Source organism: Nomia melanderi, chromosome 1 (assembly GCF_051020985.1).
Source record: "Nomia melanderi isolate GNS246 chromosome 1, iyNomMela1, whole genome shotgun sequence".
In the NCBI taxonomy this organism is placed as follows: domain Eukaryota; kingdom Metazoa; phylum Arthropoda; class Insecta; order Hymenoptera; family Halictidae; genus Nomia; species Nomia melanderi.
The window spans coordinates 3,422,318-3,440,140 of NC_134999.1; the positions used below are offsets into that span (position 1 = coordinate 3,422,318).

At 27.6% G+C, this 17,823-nt stretch overlaps 3 protein-coding genes across 19 annotated transcripts in view; 1 reads left to right on the plus strand and 2 right to left on the minus strand.

Annotated features, from left to right (window-relative positions):
- Positions 1–841: 841 nt before the first annotated feature.
- Positions 842–3,842, minus strand: Wwox (WW domain-containing oxidoreductase). Of its 9 annotated transcripts, none has more exons than XM_031978215.2 (8): positions 3,162–3,225; positions 2,844–2,926; positions 2,618–2,682; positions 2,160–2,396; positions 1,891–2,086; positions 1,652–1,837; positions 1,199–1,454; positions 843–1,125 (listed from the first exon to the last, which is right to left on the minus strand). In XM_031978215.2, exons 2-8 carry the CDS (start codon positions 2,858–2,860, stop codon positions 916–918), a joined length of 1,167 nt encoding a protein of 388 aa, XP_031834075.1. In that variant the 5' UTR covers positions 2,861–2,926; positions 3,162–3,225; the 3' UTR covers positions 843–915. The 9 variants fall into 9 exon arrangements, with proteins under 9 accessions (XP_031834336.1, XP_031834075.1, XP_031833992.1 ...); XM_031978132.2 differs by lacking the exon at positions 3,162–3,225 and adding an exon at positions 3,049–3,111; XM_031977969.2 differs by lacking the exon at positions 3,162–3,225 and adding an exon at positions 3,666–3,842 and having other exon boundaries at positions 844–1,125; positions 2,839–2,926.
- Dlic (dynein light intermediate chain) lies at positions 3,028–9,013 on the plus strand. Of its 7 annotated transcripts, none has more exons than XM_031976652.2 (11): positions 3,028–3,123; positions 3,774–3,947; positions 4,144–4,217; positions 4,381–4,497; positions 4,569–4,799; positions 5,201–5,411; positions 5,516–5,704; positions 5,773–5,887; positions 5,979–6,119; positions 6,865–7,018; positions 7,594–9,013. In XM_031976652.2, the coding sequence occupies exons 2-11, from the start codon at positions 3,859–3,861 to the stop codon at positions 7,707–7,709; spliced, it is 1,437 nt and encodes a 478-aa protein (XP_031832512.2). In that variant the 5' UTR covers positions 3,028–3,123; positions 3,774–3,858; the 3' UTR covers positions 7,710–9,013. The 7 variants fall into 7 exon arrangements, with proteins under 7 accessions (XP_031832512.2, XP_031832605.2, XP_031832330.2 ...); XM_031976745.2 differs by having other exon boundaries at positions 3,102–3,234; XM_031976470.2 differs by lacking the exon at positions 3,028–3,123 and adding an exon at positions 3,240–3,386.
- LOC116433167 (E3 ubiquitin-protein ligase MIB1-like) overlaps positions 8,745–17,823 on the minus strand; it is a 411,486-nt gene continuing 402,407 nt past the window's right edge. For all 3 annotated transcript variants that reach the window (XM_031991086.2, XM_076372833.1, XM_076372835.1), the window contains 4 exons: positions 16,316–16,490; positions 14,917–15,118; positions 13,344–13,501; positions 8,745–12,734 (listed from right to left, as the gene is read on the minus strand). In XM_031991086.2, coding sequence (XP_031846946.1) covers positions 12,594–12,734; positions 13,344–13,501; positions 14,917–15,118; positions 16,316–16,490 — 676 coding nt within the window. In that variant the 3' untranslated portion in view covers positions 8,745–12,593. The remainder of the gene's footprint in view (positions 12,735–13,343; positions 13,502–14,916; positions 15,119–16,315; positions 16,491–17,823) is intronic.

Sequence of the window (17,823 nt, forward strand, 5' to 3'; positions counted from 1 at the left end):
GATTAATTAAAATAATTTCACATTTGTTGAAATTGATGTAAACAGCTTTTTAACTATTTTTTAACTTATGCAAACAAAAATTGTATAATTATATTACATTTTATACGCCTTTTAAAAAGTATTCGGTCTTACCCATCCCTATAGGGCAAAACCGAATGTTTTCATACTTCCGATAAATCTTATTTTCTTATGAACAAAAGAATTTTTTTCCAAAAAAAATCATCATTTTCTTATTCCTTAAAGTCCAACGAAGAGATCTAGCGTCGTTCAATGCTTTTCTCGCCATCCAATTTTTTTCATATAAACAAAGATATATTACGGTCCCGGTTTTGCATCACTTTCTCCTATATATCGGTGTAGAATGACGAGTTCCGTTTATAGAGATCACATTTTACTGCAAATATATCCGAGCGAAAAGGTTGATTCTACAATACTACAGTGAAATTACTACTTAAAATAAATTATGTATATCAACAACTAAAATTGTCAATTTATATTACTTATAACACACTCGAATTATTAATAGCCTTCAGTTAAATAATTGTTAACTATCAATACATTGTTTAAAGAATATGTTCAACATTCAAATGTAAAATATTGTAATGATTTTCCTGTACAAGGTATAAATAATGTAGACTATAGTATAGAATTTGTTATGATTTATGTTTAAATATAAAATGTCTTGGACTTTCTACTTGGGAAAACTGTGAATAAAAGTTAAGGATAATACATTTATTCACACAGTTTTCAGTAAATGAAAAGTAAGAAAAATATGTTCATACGTAAAAAACCAAAAACTATTTATTAAATATAAAATACAATTTTTTATAAAATAAAAATCAATATAAATTTCTTAATGTCTAAAGTATTTTTTGGTTTAAATATAATCATTCAATCTTTATACAATAGCACATTTCATTTTAATGCTAATGTTTCCCACAGTTTGTCCTTTTTCATGATATTTACAATCATGTCTTGACTAACAGACCATAATCTTGTCGCAAGTGCAGAATCTAGTGCAGGAGTAGAGGGATCACAACGAAAACAGTTATTAAAATAAACTCCCGTTACTCCTTCTAATTCCGGAGCAGTTGCACAAAAAATTGATGTACTAGCTGCTTGTTGCTGTAAAGTTTGTACTGCATTAATTACAACAAAAATTTCGAATATTCATATTTCAAATAAATAGGTTCCTTACCAGCGATTTTGTGAATGGTCTCACTAACATAAATACAAATCGCAGCATCCAAGAATAGCGAGGCAATGAAGATGAAACCATATTACCAGGGTGGCAACTAAATACACCAACAGAAGGCCATCGCTTTGCTAATTCTTGTGCAAACAAAATATTACATAATTTAGAATTGTTGTATGCTCCCATAAACCAATATTTATATGCAGGAGGAGAAAGAGTCAGTTGATGAAAGTCTTCTACTGTCTGAAGTGAAGAGAACCTATTAAAACACATGCAATTTTTACACTGTTATTAAACACCTTTTACATTTATTTTTAATAAATTACTGTTATTAACTTAAATACATATCTTTAGATATTAATTTACAAAATAGAAAACTCTATAAAATATATAAACCTTTTTAATTTATTTATTGTTGCATAGAATTTCATTTGATTGAAAAAATGTTTTATGTACCTGTGAGATTCACTTGATACCACCACTACCCTAGAATTAGGGCAATTTTGAATCGGATGTTCCAACAGAAGGGTAAAATAAAAGTGAGAAAGATGATTTACTTGAAATGTTGTTTCATAACCATCTTTGGTAAGTTCATAGGGAATTGCAAAAACCCCAGCATTTAATATCAATATGTGAAGAGACCTAGAAATATAAGATATAGTATAAATTCTTATAACTAATTAATGCAAATTTACCTGTACTTCTGTTTAAATTTCTCAGCTGCTTCTTTAACACTATGTAATGAAGATAGGTCTAATTCTAATGTTTCACAATTAACATTCTCCCTTTCTTTTTGAATTTTCTGTATTGCTTCTTCACCTTTTTTTATATCCCTGCAAGCTAGAATCACTTTACAACCATGTAAAGCTAATGATCTAGCAGTTTCAAATCCTATAATGATATTGCATTAATATATTGTGTATATACTGAAGCAATCATTATTACAAATAATCTTTATTCTTACCTATGCCTGTATTTGCACCTGTAACAATGGCGACCTTATCCCTTAAATCTCGCCCATATAAAACAGCTAACGCATTGCTTCTGCCATCAAAACGCTGTCGTACAGGTTGTGATACCCCTCTATATTCCATAGCAAATGCTAATCGTGGATCAGTATACGTTGTTATTTGACTCACGTGATCAATGAATAAAACTTTACCATCATCTGCTACACGTTTCTCCCATCCAGTTGGTAATTCTTATTGATAAATGATATGAGTAGAATTTTACAATTTTAATTTAAATCTTTTAGTAGTTAAATAATATTCATTCATTTGAAAATATTTAAATATTTAAAAAATCACTATATATAATGCTTACATTGATATTGTTATGAAAATATATGAAAAATTATATACCAACTGTTTGACATACAATATTAATTGTTTATTTTAATATATCAATTCAGTGATATTGTACCTCCTTCAACGATTTTTTGACGACCAGTTCTAGGATGTGTCCATTGTGTGCCTTTCGTGTAATGACTGAAACAATATTGCAATATTTAAAATAACATTTTAAAAACTATAACATAAAAATTTTTCAACAACTATTAACTACTCCAATTTTATATGTAATTTGAAATGTTTTATTAAGAATATGTACTTATAATAAATTATAATTAAGTACATATGATTTACTTTACGTAATAGACATTTCCATCAGCAGTTGTCATCTCCTCCCAACCAGGAGGTAATTCATCTTCGCTGTCAGACTCGTTTAAAATGCCTACCATTTTTTAAAATTATTGTTAAACGTGTTTATGTTAGTTTACATTGAATTATTATGTCACTGTTTAGTATTTATAAGTTATTTATATATTTAGTACACCTGATGACGTTTACACATACATTATCAACGTCAAACTTGAAGTATAGTAATACCACAGATAAGATATAATAATAAATTTGATATTAAATGTATTTGTGAGTTCCGATTTTCTGAAATATTAATGCTCTTTTACCATTGCAGTACCATCCGTAATGTTATCAACAGAGTATAGAAATCATGGGTTTAAAACACGATAGATGTTTCATGTAATGTAACTTTTTTACTTTAACCTATTTGCATTATTAACGCCATATATGTACTCAATTTTCCTAACCATTATCATCAGTGCGCACATAAGCGCGTATTCACGTTACGAATAAATAGTGATAATTGCGAACAGATTAAATTATTTGTCAAGGTAAAGTAATGCAAACTATTAGAAAAAATGTCTGTACATTGAATTTTTTCCTTTATTTATATACTTTACAAATTACTTATTGACATAGTGTTAAATTATAACATTAAAATTGCAATTTAAAATTATTTTAGAAATATATCTTATAAATTTCATTGTAAAACCAAATTAGAGGTATTTAGATTTTGCAACAGAAATGTGACGATATAGATACATTCTTCATTTTATCGTACGATGCAAATGGGTTAATATAAATAAAGGTATTTATTATTAAAATTATACCTATATATTGTTAAAATTATGTTCTTAAAGCAAACAAATTGGACGACTATAAATGTTCAATGTGTATTATACAAATGTAAAAATTAAAACATTTAAATGCATGCTTAGATTTCATTTTGAATGAAGTTATCTTCGAGCCGCACCCGCAGTTCGTGTACAATCGATAGCGAACTTCACATGTATCACATGGATCATGGCAGCAGCAGCAATTGATATAATGTTGCAAAGCAATGAGTTTCAGTCAAAAAAGAAAGAGGATGCAAAGAATAAGGATAATTTGTGGTATGTTTATAAAATTTACGTTCAAAAACATTTTGATATAAAATGTGTACACATATACATATATATACATATACAGTATCTTAGCATATACTTTTTTTTATGTGTCATACAGCACAAACGAAAGAATCTGTCAGTGTTAAGATCATGCATAGAATTTTTAATTGCTGTATATTATTACGGTGTATAATGTTTGCAGGTCTTCTATCTTAGCTGAAGTACAAAACAGTGGGAACAATAAATTACCATCAAATAAGAACATTCTTGTTTTAGGTAAACTTGAATTTTCGTAATTAATACACAAAATTTTATACACATGTAATATGTGCATAAAAAATATGAATGTTTCAATTATTATACATATTCTTGTTTTATATGTAAAAAATTACACTTTATAATATGTACTATACGAATATATATATATATTCTTCTACAGGTGATAATGAAAGTGGAAAGACAACACTTATTGCTAAATTACAAGGTGTAGAGGATCCAAAAAAGGGTTCTGGTCTAGAGTTTGCGTATATTGACGTTAGGGATGATTATAGAGATGGTAATAATAACTTAATGCCAGTCATATTTTTCTTTAATTTAAAAGCTTAACAATTAAAAACTTTTTTGTAGATCAAACAAGGTTATCTGTATGGATATTGGATGGAGATCCTGGGCATGCTAATCTTTTAAGATTTGCATTAAATGGAGAAAGATTTCCACATACACTTGTTATGTTAGTAGCTGCAATGACAACACCATGGGACATGCTAGATCAACTTCAGTCTTGGGCTGCACTGTTAGGAGATCATATTGATAGATTACCTTTGGATAATGATACTAGACAACGATGCAGGCAACTCAGTATGTAAATTATTTAATTTTATATTTTCATGCAGATTTTCTTATCATTAAATGTAACATGACCAATCAAATAACTGGTTTTAAAATTTGTTTTAAAATTCTACATTTTCTTCAATCTATTTAACTTTATATCAATTCTTATATTATCCAATTACTCAGTTTAAAAATTTTTTTCTTTCCTTTTGTTTCTAATTCTACTAAGGAAAATTTATTGTCTAACTTGTTTATCTTTATTTTATAATCAATTATTTGACAGGTTACAGTTATGGTATACATAACAGTTATGTATAAAGTGCCAATATTGTTAGTGTTAAATAATTTTTGCATTTCAATGCTATAGTATACGTTGAATTAATAAAATAATATTTAAAAATTTCATAAAATATTTCTTCCGTGTTTAGATGTCAAAAAATGGCAAGATTATACAGAACCTGGAGATGAATTAGATCCTGGTAGCCCTCTACGACGTACCAGTCGCAATCTTGATGATGAAACAATTGATAATTTACCATTACCAGAAGGAGTACTCACAACAAATTTAGGCCTTGATGTTGTTGTTGTAATTACAAAAACTGATTACATGTCTACACTAGAAAAAGAACATGACTACAAGTAAGATTATAATATTTAAAATTTTTAAACTGCTGTAACTTACAAAAATATTTTCAAATTCATTAAATTATTAACATCTATTATTAATATTTGTATGTTTATAGAGATGAACATTTTGATTTCATGCAACAATGGATACGGCGATTTTGCTTGCAATATGGTGCAGGATTATTTTATACGTCAGCAAAAGAAGATAAAAACTGTGATTTATTGTACAAATATCTTACCCATAGGATTTATTCACTACCATTTAGAACTCCAGCTTTGGTAGTTGAGAAAGATGCAGTACTCATGTATGTATTATCGCTTATTTGAATCTTTATAAATATTTAACACACTTTTAACAATCAATTACTTATAGTCCAGCTGGCTGGGATAATATGAAAAAGATTAGCATTCTACATGAAAATTTGCAGTCAATGAAACCAGATGATTATTATAGAGATGTTATCGCACAGCCAACAACTAATAGAAGAGTGGGTATAGATAAAGTACTTGAGTTAATCTAAGGAAGTGTGTTTAAGAAAGAAAATATTAAGTTTACTGCAACATATTTTTGTGAAATAGTGTGTGGCTAGGGAAGTAGAAGTACAAGCGGAAGAGGAACAAGCTTTCTTAGCAAAACAGCAAGCAGAATTACTAGGTTTGAAAGATCCAACCCGTTCTCCGACACTCAGAAATCAGGCAAGCACTGGACCAGTCATTCAGGTTATACCATTTATAATTGGAGCATGCTTCTCATGTTACATGCAGTTAATTAATAACCATTCAGTATCGAATAATAATGTCTTTGTGGCTAATGTATACAATGTGTTCAGTTATCATACTTTCATCCTGTAACAAATAATGCTTATTTGCATTAAAATATATTCAACTCCAATATTTTTAGAACATTGAACATACATGTTTTGATTGTATTTATGTTTCAAGCGAATGTGGCTTTTTACATTTCAGATTTATAATCATGGCGACTCAATTTCGTGGTCAGCTTTTTCCCATATTATGTATAAAATCGTTGTATGTATTTATTTGTTTCCATACATGTCATTAATTCATCTCTATGTATCCGCATCATTTATTGTTTACATTCCCATAGGGTTTAGTTGATAGTTTCTAATTATATATTAAAAAAACTATAATTGTGTTATGATAAATTATATTTTATATTTCTAAAATTTATGATGTATACATACAATTACATGTAAAAGTGTTACATGCATTTTTATTAGACACAAAGCATATAGAAAATACATTTTCATACATGATTATTTTGTTCCATTAATAACATTGTAAATTTAAAGTGTTTGTTTCATTATTTGGTAATTCACCCTACAGTTGTTAAATGCTTTTCACAGTTAACACTTGAAAGCATGTTCTAATCAATGTGGTATGATCTGTCATGGATATGTGACAGAAAATATGAATTGGCAAATACTAAATATTTCTCGTGTAGGTGGCTTCACCAAATAAAAAATTGGACCCCAAAGCTAGTGGAACTACGCAGTCTGGAGAAGGCGTCTTAGCAAACTTTTTCAATTCACTGCTTCACAAGAAGATCGGATCACCTGGATCACCAGGTAGTGTAGGCACAAGTCCAATAAAAATTGGTAAATATAATCTATTTTAGTATATTAGGTTGTGTAATATAAAATGTTTGATTTCGCGGAAGAAAGGTAACTTTATTTGATGTTCTAAAAGACGGTTATTCAATCAATTTATTCAAAATATACTCTATTTTATTTGATACAGTTCTGTCAACGTGTTTTTAATGAATATATTCCTTTTTTGAAAAATTCAGAATGTTTAGAAAGACCGTTATGAGTTACTGTTTCCGTGAGTCACGCGGCTTATTTTGCAAAGAAACATCACCGAAATGAAATTTTGCAAATCAGCGCTGCACTATTCTTTCATTCACAGTATTGCCCCCAAATGTTTTATTTACGGTGTTTGCAGTATTATTTCTAAGTGTAAATTCATATAAGAAAATTACACTTATATTTACGGTATCTTTGTTTTCCAAAAATAATGCAAGAAATAGTTACTATGTACAATTCGGACAAACTTTTTTGCAAAAAGTTACTCTGATAATCGACAATTTCATATTACATGACCTAATATAATATGCTAATAGCACATATAATTTAAAGACTTTTAGTAATATATGTATTTATTTTCATTTTAGATTCTCCACCAGTAGAGAAAACAACTGTGTCTAATGATGCAGCAGTGGAATTAGACCGGCTCACTAAAACTAAGAAACTTTCCCCTCCTAATTTAAATTCATCGTCTGAATGTTAAAGAAAATTTAATTCCTTTGCGATTCATTTATTCAGTTATAAAGTATGTACGTGAGTGTTCTTATGACATTTCAGAGATAACTAAATTTGCTTGTATTTTATGTTGTTCATTTAATGATACTAAACATTGTTTTATATTCACTAAATGTATTTAATACTTATATTAATTCGTAATACTTACCAATTTATAATCGTACAGTATATATGGTTTTATTGGTGATTAGATTAGTATATTTTTGTTAAAAGTATTTATTATCTTTGATTATTTTCACAAATAACAATATATTTTTAATCAATAATCCATACTTACATAATGTGAAAAATATTTTGTAGGTACAGCACAGTAAAATACAGCACAAACTATTTTTTGTTACTTAAAGCATTAAGTTGCTTAAAATGTATAATACTTTTATCCTTAATAAATTTTTCCATCTTTTTAATGTCAGTTTCACTATTAAGTTTGTTATGATAAAAAACTAGTTCTCAGGAATGAGTAATAAAATGTTCACTATTATCAGTTCTAAGCAAATTCAATTTCAAATGGGTCGCAAAGGATTAAAATTCAATTAATCAAATCAGCTTAATTTGAGAAAAAATAGGTATAAAATAGAAGGAAAGATTACAACGATGTCTTACACAACTTATCGATAGCCTTATTTATTGTGTTTGACTAAATATAAATATTGATGCAGATTAACAATTAGAGAATTATTAAATTAATATTATTAGATATTTAATATAGTATTATGTTCTAATTATGCTTACACGCATGTCCCTATGTCCTTCTATAATAAATTATTTTAAGATCGCCTATCGAAGGTGAATTTTTTTCATATTCTTAAATTGAATACACAAAAATGCCTATTTATGTAAGAATATTTTCAATTATGTAAATTTGCTGATAAATCTCCACTTGTATTCACTCTAATTTATAAAGTACCGTTATTATCGTGAACAAATTATATGAACATGGGAGATAGAATTTTGTATGTATTATATATCATTAAATTTAAACATAATTTCTTTATCAGAGTCGAAGTTTTTTTCTATTTTAAGAACTTAATGTTTTTTTTTTTAATTTGAATGTTTGTAGAAAAAGAGAAATAGAGAAAAAAAATGATATACTTTAACAAATTGTAACTTCTTTAGCTACAAAGGGAGAAATCAGAAAATTTACGATAAAAATGGCTTTCTTTGTGAAATAACTGAATTCTCAGCGAAACTAGATCATTTTTATAAATGCAAATTGTTTATTATAATGATACCTAAAATATTTATCTTTAAAATATAAAAGAATTAAAAATATTTTATACTTTAAAATTTTATTTATTAAACATGTACTTTATTAATGAAATAAAAATAAACTAATTTATTTAATAACATACAATATGGTATTATTACCTTTTAATATTGGGATTTTTCTTTTTCTAAAGTCTTTTTCATATAAAGTTTATGATTTTATTATGTAATAAAAGTTGAAGTAAAACTTGAATTATTATACTTTCTGATTTTCTAAGAAATTAATGGAAATTGTTAACTTTTATTCTGAATTTTATTGAGGCATTTAAGGAACTGTGTTTCGTGAAATGACAAATTTATTTATTGTTATGATTTTGTAGAATACATTTGAGATAGTTATATGCCCAGTTTGGTGAAATAAATGGAAGTATTAAAATAATACATACATGCTATGGTAAATTAGTTTCTATGGTGAAGTATGCACAATTACATCGTTTCTTTACAAAAACTTGATGATACAATGGGATCTTTAATTATACAATTTTAAAGAAAAGTACCTTATTACAATTGACTGAATTGACAATTGAAGCTATTAAAATTAAAAATATATTTTATAATACTATTTTTAAAAAATGTTATAATGTAAAAAAATTGTGTGATCCCACTGCAATGGTTAACATGCATAATTCACATGTTTAGAATTTCTAAATGTGATGCATTAATATTTCAAAATTAAATATTTTACAGAAATACTATATAATAGGAATGACTTAAAAGCTACAAGTTACTTAAGTATACGTATATTTCGAATTATCTCATTTAAAACATCCAATTAATGCAAAAATTCTCATTAATATAAAAAATTCTTCATATTTAATTAATTATAAATTAGATTTGTGTATGTAGTCATTACAAACTTGTAGAAAAAATATCATACATCCAATCTGATTTGCTTTCCAATTAACAACTTAAATTTTATAAATTCTTTGAAGTGTAAGAATACAACTTTCATTTTTTATTTTGTATTGTATTTTATTGAATGGGATAATACGTATATGATTTGAAAGTGCAAAAATCAGAGTCTTAAATCAGATACTAATATCTGATACTTTAGTTACTGTAAATTTAATTCACAAGATCCTTATCCTAAATATAAGCTATTGAAAAGTACTTATAAATGGAAGAACTAGGGAGCAATATATAAATTATTGCATATAGTTCTAAACAATTAAAAACAAAAAATTAATATTTGGGTAGGATCATGAGTGTATATGTTGCATGGTTTTAATTTTAATTTCTTTGTATTTATGCATTAATGTTTTCATTATACAAGGTACAATGTAATTAAGTATTTCCAGAATACATTATTGCAAAATGAATTATTTAAAACGTTAATTTCAATGTTGTTAATATCTTGAAAAAGATATATTTTCATATTTAACAAATTCTTATACTATAAAGCATACCCATGGTCATACCCTACAGAAATGTCATTCAAGTTTGAAGAAATATTAATCAGTAATCATATCAAAGTATATAATTCTAATACAAACCAATATTCAAATAATAATATATCTAAATGCTAAACCCTAAATGTGTGATTATAAAATTATATTGAAATACTATTGAATTTCGTTTATTGTACATATATATGTATATAATGCTAAATTTTGTTTCCAATGCTGTAAATACTATTTTTCGTGTATATCGTTATAAACAATACTACAATGTTTTTTCAAGGCAGATATATACAATTGAGATATATAAACATGAATACCTTTGGAGTTTAAAAATACAGAAAAATGAGTAACATGAAACTTGAATAGTTTACTTTTTATGGGTACAAGTGAAACACTGAAGATACTAGCCTTTTTCAATATTTTCAATATTAAAAGATTTATCAAAGGTTTACAGAAGATATATATTTCAATTTATTCTTATATACATTGTGATGTGTTATTGCATATGTAAGTAATATAAATAATGTAAAGTAACATGTATCTACTATATAATAATATAGTATAATACAGGATATGTATAAAATTATTCAGTAAGATTATTCAAACTATTCAAATTTTGTCTTTCACATTCTTCTGTATCATAAAATACAAGAAATAAATTTAAAATTATAAATCTGAATTGATTGAAACTAAGAAAAAGAGGATGTAAAGTTTGACAAAACGTACGTAACTCATAAAAATAACTGTGTAAGTATTTGATGAATATATATTTTGTTTTTAACTTTGCTTTCCTTTCTCTTCTTTATTTTTATCATTGAGTTCAACTTGCATAGTTGTACATAGGTACATATATACTACACATATGCATTACTAATTATAAATTTGAGTACTATTAATTTTTATTATTTTTTAATTGTATATATGGAAGTAAGTTAGACTTGAGTAACATTGATTATAAAGATTAACAATTTTAATGCGTCTGTAATTAATTAGTTATTTGAGAATAAACTCAATCTTTTACAGCTTATAAAAGTAATTGGCACTATTCATTGTTATTATAAATATAAAAATTATGAAGATTAATCGAAATTATATAGTTTCAAAGGAGAAAAAACAAGTGGCAGCATTAATTATTAAGCTATAGAACAAGAAAATTATAGATGATTTACTACATCGAATGATAGCAATAAAATTAAATTGTGTTCAAATAGTATTATGTTAAATTATCAGGATTTGATTTAAAAAATGATAAAGAAGACCAAATAATATTGACCTTTCTTAAAATTAATGTATATTTAATTTAACGAGATTATATTTGGCCATCAAATAAAAATGTTCTTGTTCCATTAACTGTCACATTTAACTAAAGAAAGCAAAAGCTTTGTGGAAGGATTCACTGATTCATTTTTAATATTTATAACAGTGATGATTACTTTTTTGTCAAATGCATTTAAATGATAATTGTGCGTATAAGCTACACATCAGTATAAAGAGTAGTATGAAAGCATGGAAACAATATAAATGTTTTTATCACTTAATGCTATTTACTAGAAAACAGTTGTTTATATGCTACTGATTATATATCGATAAAATTTAATTAAAAAAGAAGAAAAGAAGACAAGGCATAGAATAATTACTAAATGATAGCCAATATTTTCTATATTTCAGCATATCATTATTCAAATTTCATGCTTCGTGTAATTTGCAACTAATAATCTGTCTTAATAATTAATTGATTAATTAATTATAATTACGTTACAAAATTGTGGATCAAGGTCGCATCCACTGCATACAAATGAAATTCTTTCATTGAATTACCGATGAACAGTAAAAGAATAATTCAATATTACAATCACTCTTTTTTCAGTATATATGTATATGTATATAAATGAAGTTATTGTCATTGTTCTAAAGTCTCATACGAAAATATCTGCTCCAAGGAGAATGGTACAAATCCTGTTTAAAAGTAGCAAAGGTAATGAAAACAATTTAAATTCATTAAATTGTTTTCTGGAAACATATTTATATACGTGAAAGAAGTATTAGGTTTGGTATAAACATTAATATTCGCATAAAAAATTCATTATAAAGTTTGTATCGTTAAATGGATGTAATATTTAATTATTCTTTTAATATTTTTTCGTTACGTGAAACTCCCACTTAAAAGGAAGATTATTTTTCTATGTTTAATAAAGTAAAATACGTCTATCCACTGCTTTCCGGCATATCGGACATTCCGACATCCGGTCACCGCACATTTGACAGGTTCCGTGGCCACATAGAAATATCATGTTCTTCAAACGGTCCAGACAAACAGGGCACATGGTCTGTGGGAAAAAAAGAGCGATGAAAATAACATGCATTAGTAGTCAAAGTTTATTCATCAGATCAATTTGCTTGACAATAATAATTAATGAACATAAATGTCACAATTTCATTACGTTAATTTTGCAGTAAATAGATTTATAAAATATTATACATAATTTAAATCAGCTTTCGTAGTTTTATGAAATTTTTCCTGTATATAAGTTTTAAAGTATAAAATTATGAAAGCTTTTTACTTGTTGCATAAATGGTAAGTTCTCATCAATTTCTTTCAGATTTTAAACACTTATAGCTTCAGTATTATATATTCTTCGTGTAATAATTTGTCGCGAGAATAAATGAAACCATTTTAAATAGTTGTATTTCTTGTCCTTTTATATTATTGAGTGTAATTATTGTACTACAAATTCGTTGCTTTAAACATTAGATATTATGTTAATCCTCTTAACACGTTTAATATTTATAAATTCTTTAAATTAACTTAGAAAAACTCCTAATTTCTCTTGATAATGCTTCGATGAACACACTCGGAGCCTTGTTACAATGTATGTACCGTAATCAACGAGGAAGTAGCACGTGTAATATTATATACGATAACGTCTAATGCTCACCTGTTCCTTAATGTCCTGTAATTGCTGTTCAAGTTTCTCTATATCGCTGAGTGTTTTGTCGATGCTTCCGTCGTTCATAAGAGGTTCTCCACTTCCAATGGCTTGTTTACTTGTTGTCGGTTCTTCTTCCGGATCACTTTTTACTTCAGATACATTACCTGCACACAACAAAATAATATATATATTACAATAATTTACGTTGAGTTCTAAACGAAAATTTCGTTGCTTAGACTACAATACATATGCTAGACTTTATTTAATCTTTCTTAAAGCTTGAAATAACGAAACATTAGGTCCTGCAGTGAAAAGTATAATAATAATAATGTAAATAACATAAAAGTACATGTATACATAAACAGATTTATTAGCAAATAAATGGAAATAAACAGAATATAAACTACGAAAACTATTACAGCAAAATAAAAATGGTATAAAAGTATTTTTCTTAATATCGGGAAATATGCGGACAAATATGAATTATATTAAATCTTGAATTAAAAACAAGACGCAAAAATACGCTGAAAATACGCAGCAGAATATGCAGAATATTCCGGATAAATAAAAAAGTATGTAGGATATTATTTAATGCGTTATATATTGCAACTGAACCTAAAATATGTATCTGCTTGTTATTACGGAGTAAATTTGCTGAATAAGGATTATTAACACCTTGCTGATCAGTCACGAGTATACACGTGTTTTCCGGTCCGAGTTGTTCATAAGTTTCGTTGTATTTGCACTTACATTAATGTAGGCCTGAAAGTAATATAGCTCTTTATAAGAAGGTTCTAGATTCATTAATATTCATTACTTTAAATCATTTAAATCATTTTAGCATATTATACGTGAATTAAGTACTCGGCGTCCGTCAATAATGAGTATGTGTCCGAAAGCCGAGCGTTGTGAGTGAATAAGTCACCTTGCCACTCTGCACTTTTGAACCAAAGGTCGGCTTGGCTAACGTGGGACCTCCACAGTATGTATATTAACACTAGATCTACGGACATTTACTGTACAGATTGTCCTATCGTTCTTAGAAAAATTGATATTTCACTCAGATTTTGGAAAGTGGAGGTTTAAAAATAGACAATTAGGATATGTATTTGCGATCAAATCGACCAAAAATTTACCGAATAATGTTTATAAAATTCGATATGAGTCAAATTGGCATGTTCCGTAAATCTAGCGTTAAAATTGACAGATGTTTTCTGTAAACTAATTCACCGGCCAGCAAGGTGTTAAGAAAAACGAAAAAAATCTGATTTGGGTTTCATAAAGTTTTTGAATCCCTGTTTCCTCGTTCAAGGGTTAACCCTTCGTGATCGGCACATTTTTCTGGTGGCAGTGCCAGCTCGAAGTAAATTTATGTTATGAAAATTATCTTTCTACAAGAATAATAAATAAATAATAATAAATAATAAATACTTACAATACCTCATGATCGTAAACTAACACTACTTAGAAAAAAAGCCACGCCGCCAGGCTAGCGACACCGACTTCGAGGACATATTACAAATGCCGCCACAGTGGTGGCATCGATCGCAAAGAGTTAATGATGCAAAAGTCACTGTACCTGAGGTATTGATACCCTTAACATAGGTGACATCTCCTCCTCCACCGCAGCAAACGGACAGCGGTACCATGTGTTGAATTTGAGCTCTGCATTGGACACATTTTTTCATGAGGGCAGCGCAGCCTTCGCAAGCACACATGTGCCCGCACGGACGAAACAGTGCTCCAGCTTTGCGATCCGAGCATACGACGCATTCTTCGATCTATAAACAAACAATTTTATTTTCGTTAGGTTGGAGTATTAGATTGCTTTGAAAATAGCGTTGTTATGATCTATTATGTTTAACACTAAAACTACCAATCGATTAATACGATTAACACGTTGAACGCTGTGGGGGTCACCGGTGATCCCCAACCAAATCGAATTAATATAGTTCATTCAATTAAACGTAGATTACTTGAAAAGATTTCTATATTATAAATAATACTACCTAATGCGGTGACATTCAGCTAGGAGAATATGCAATAATAATAATGCAATTTAATAAAATGATTTAATATTATATTTTTCCCATTTTGTGTATGTTGCTCTATGAAATCGTGCGGCGTTCAACGTGTTAACCTGTTAACTGTGGAATTTAGTTTGAGAAATCTCTCGTTTTGTGCGCAATAAAATCAAAAAATAAAGCGTGTACTCGTCGAACGCAGGATGAATGTACCTAGAATATATTTTAATGAAAAAACAAAGAATAATTACATGGTTATCTGATAAAATAAAAAATTCATCGTTGAAAGAATTAGTATCATTTCAAGCTTTAAGGTGACGTGTATATGTACTCATCAAATGCAGTTAACTGGTTAATATGTAATCCTTATAAAAATTGTAAGAATAGTTTTTGTTTTGGTTTCTTTATGCATCTATTATAGTATTTAAGTGAAACAGCTTATTTTTCAAGTGATTTCGAATATTGAACGCCCTTAAGATATCAATAATTGCGAAATAAGAAAAGCGATTTGTGATATTTAGATATTTAAGATCACTTCAGTTTTTTAAATAGTCACGGAAAACCTTAAATTGAAAGACACTTTGTTGGCATAATACAAAATTTGGATAGTAGGGAATTAAGATACAGGAACTTCCACTTATTTTAATTACTATTTTTTGATGCTTCATGTGTCCCTTAAATATTCTTTGTTGTGCAAACTTACTAATTATCTATAGAAAGTAATTATAATTTTAGCAATTTCATAAAAATTTGTTATTCTATAACCTGTTATTATTTTTGCAGTACTACATCTTTTTTTAAATTATTATTTTTGCAGTATTAAATCTTTATTTAAATAATTAAGTGTATATAGTTTATATAAGAAATAAGTTAAGTTTATCGCACAGAAATATTGAAATATTATTGAAAGAAGATGTCAATACAAAAATGTTTTATGTATGTATATATGCATACCTTCATTCTCGTCAGAACGTTTTCTCTGCAAATCAGACATTTCTTCACCCTTGGCGCACAAGTGTTGCAACAGGAAACATGTCCGCAGGGGTTGAAAAGCATTTCACGTTTTCCATCCGAACAGACCAAACACTCGTCGATCGTCGCTGATGGAACTGTCGTTTCAATACTGTGTCTGAAAGTATAATTACGCGTAAATGTCAGATATGTAAAAATAAATTTCTGTCCCATTTGTTAGTTAACCCTTATTCAGCATTTGCGATAACTATGACCGAAAAGTAAAGCACTGTTTTTAATTGTACCTTCTGTAATAAACATACGTAAATAAATATGATACAGACAATTTGTGTGGGTTGCAATGAAGTTATAAATAAATTGTTTGTCTTAATTGGATGTCAATTTTGAACATAATTAACAACTAAATGCAATTAAAGTTAGAATATTTATATACTGTAGGTTATATTTAAAAAATATATGTCACATATAATGTACAACAGCATTGAACAATTTTCTGTTCCTTGATATTAAAATAACTTTAATATTAATAAAGTAAAGGGCAGCAGACTATTAATCAAAAACGCATATTTATAGTAGAACTATAAAGTTCATGATCTATTGTTGTTAGAACGTACAAATTAATCTAAATAAAAAAGCTGATATTTTTAACGAAAATGATTTTACTCGTATAAGAGTTTTTAAGTTGTTTAAAATGGAAAATTTCAAACTGTTTGAAGATATAATTAGGATAAAATTAATATTTCCGAATATGTACGAAACATGGCAAATATTTGACACGCTACACATATTAAATACGCGTTGCTGCAGAAAAAATCTTTTCAAATTAAAACTGCTGAGCCTCAGAAAACAATGTTTGCATTTTAAATGAAGTTAGTTATACTTAAAACAATTAAAACAGCTGAAAATACTTTGATCTAATAGTTTCTTGAATGAATGAAACTTTTTAATTGTTTCTTGGAATCAATATTCGATAAAAAATGTATTTCCTAATTTTCTAGTATCCAACAATAATCTGAGTTGCGTTTCTATGAATATATTATTTAGGAGAAATTTAGAAACCCGGTTGTATATGTACGAATAATAAGAAATAAATATCTATGTTAACGAAACGCCCAAAAGTTGAATACGCTAGTTACTTACTCATATTATAGTTAACTACAATATAGTGTACTTTATAGCAGAACACATGATAGTTTGTTAGATAACAAGATTCGTGTTATACAGGTAAATCCGTGTTTCGAAAACGTGGAGATTACCTAATTAGAACCAGGTACACATCTGTAGTATTTACACGCACGAGCAATGTACACTTAAACACATAATCTTATTTCGTTTGAGCACAATTCGTGTTAAGTAACGGTAATTAATGATAGAAAGTTCTGGACCAAAAGACAGAAAAGCTATTTTATGTTTAGTCTTCTACTCTAAAAAATCTCTGCACTATCACTTTCAGAAAAACTAACATTTTGAATACTAATGAAAACTAAATA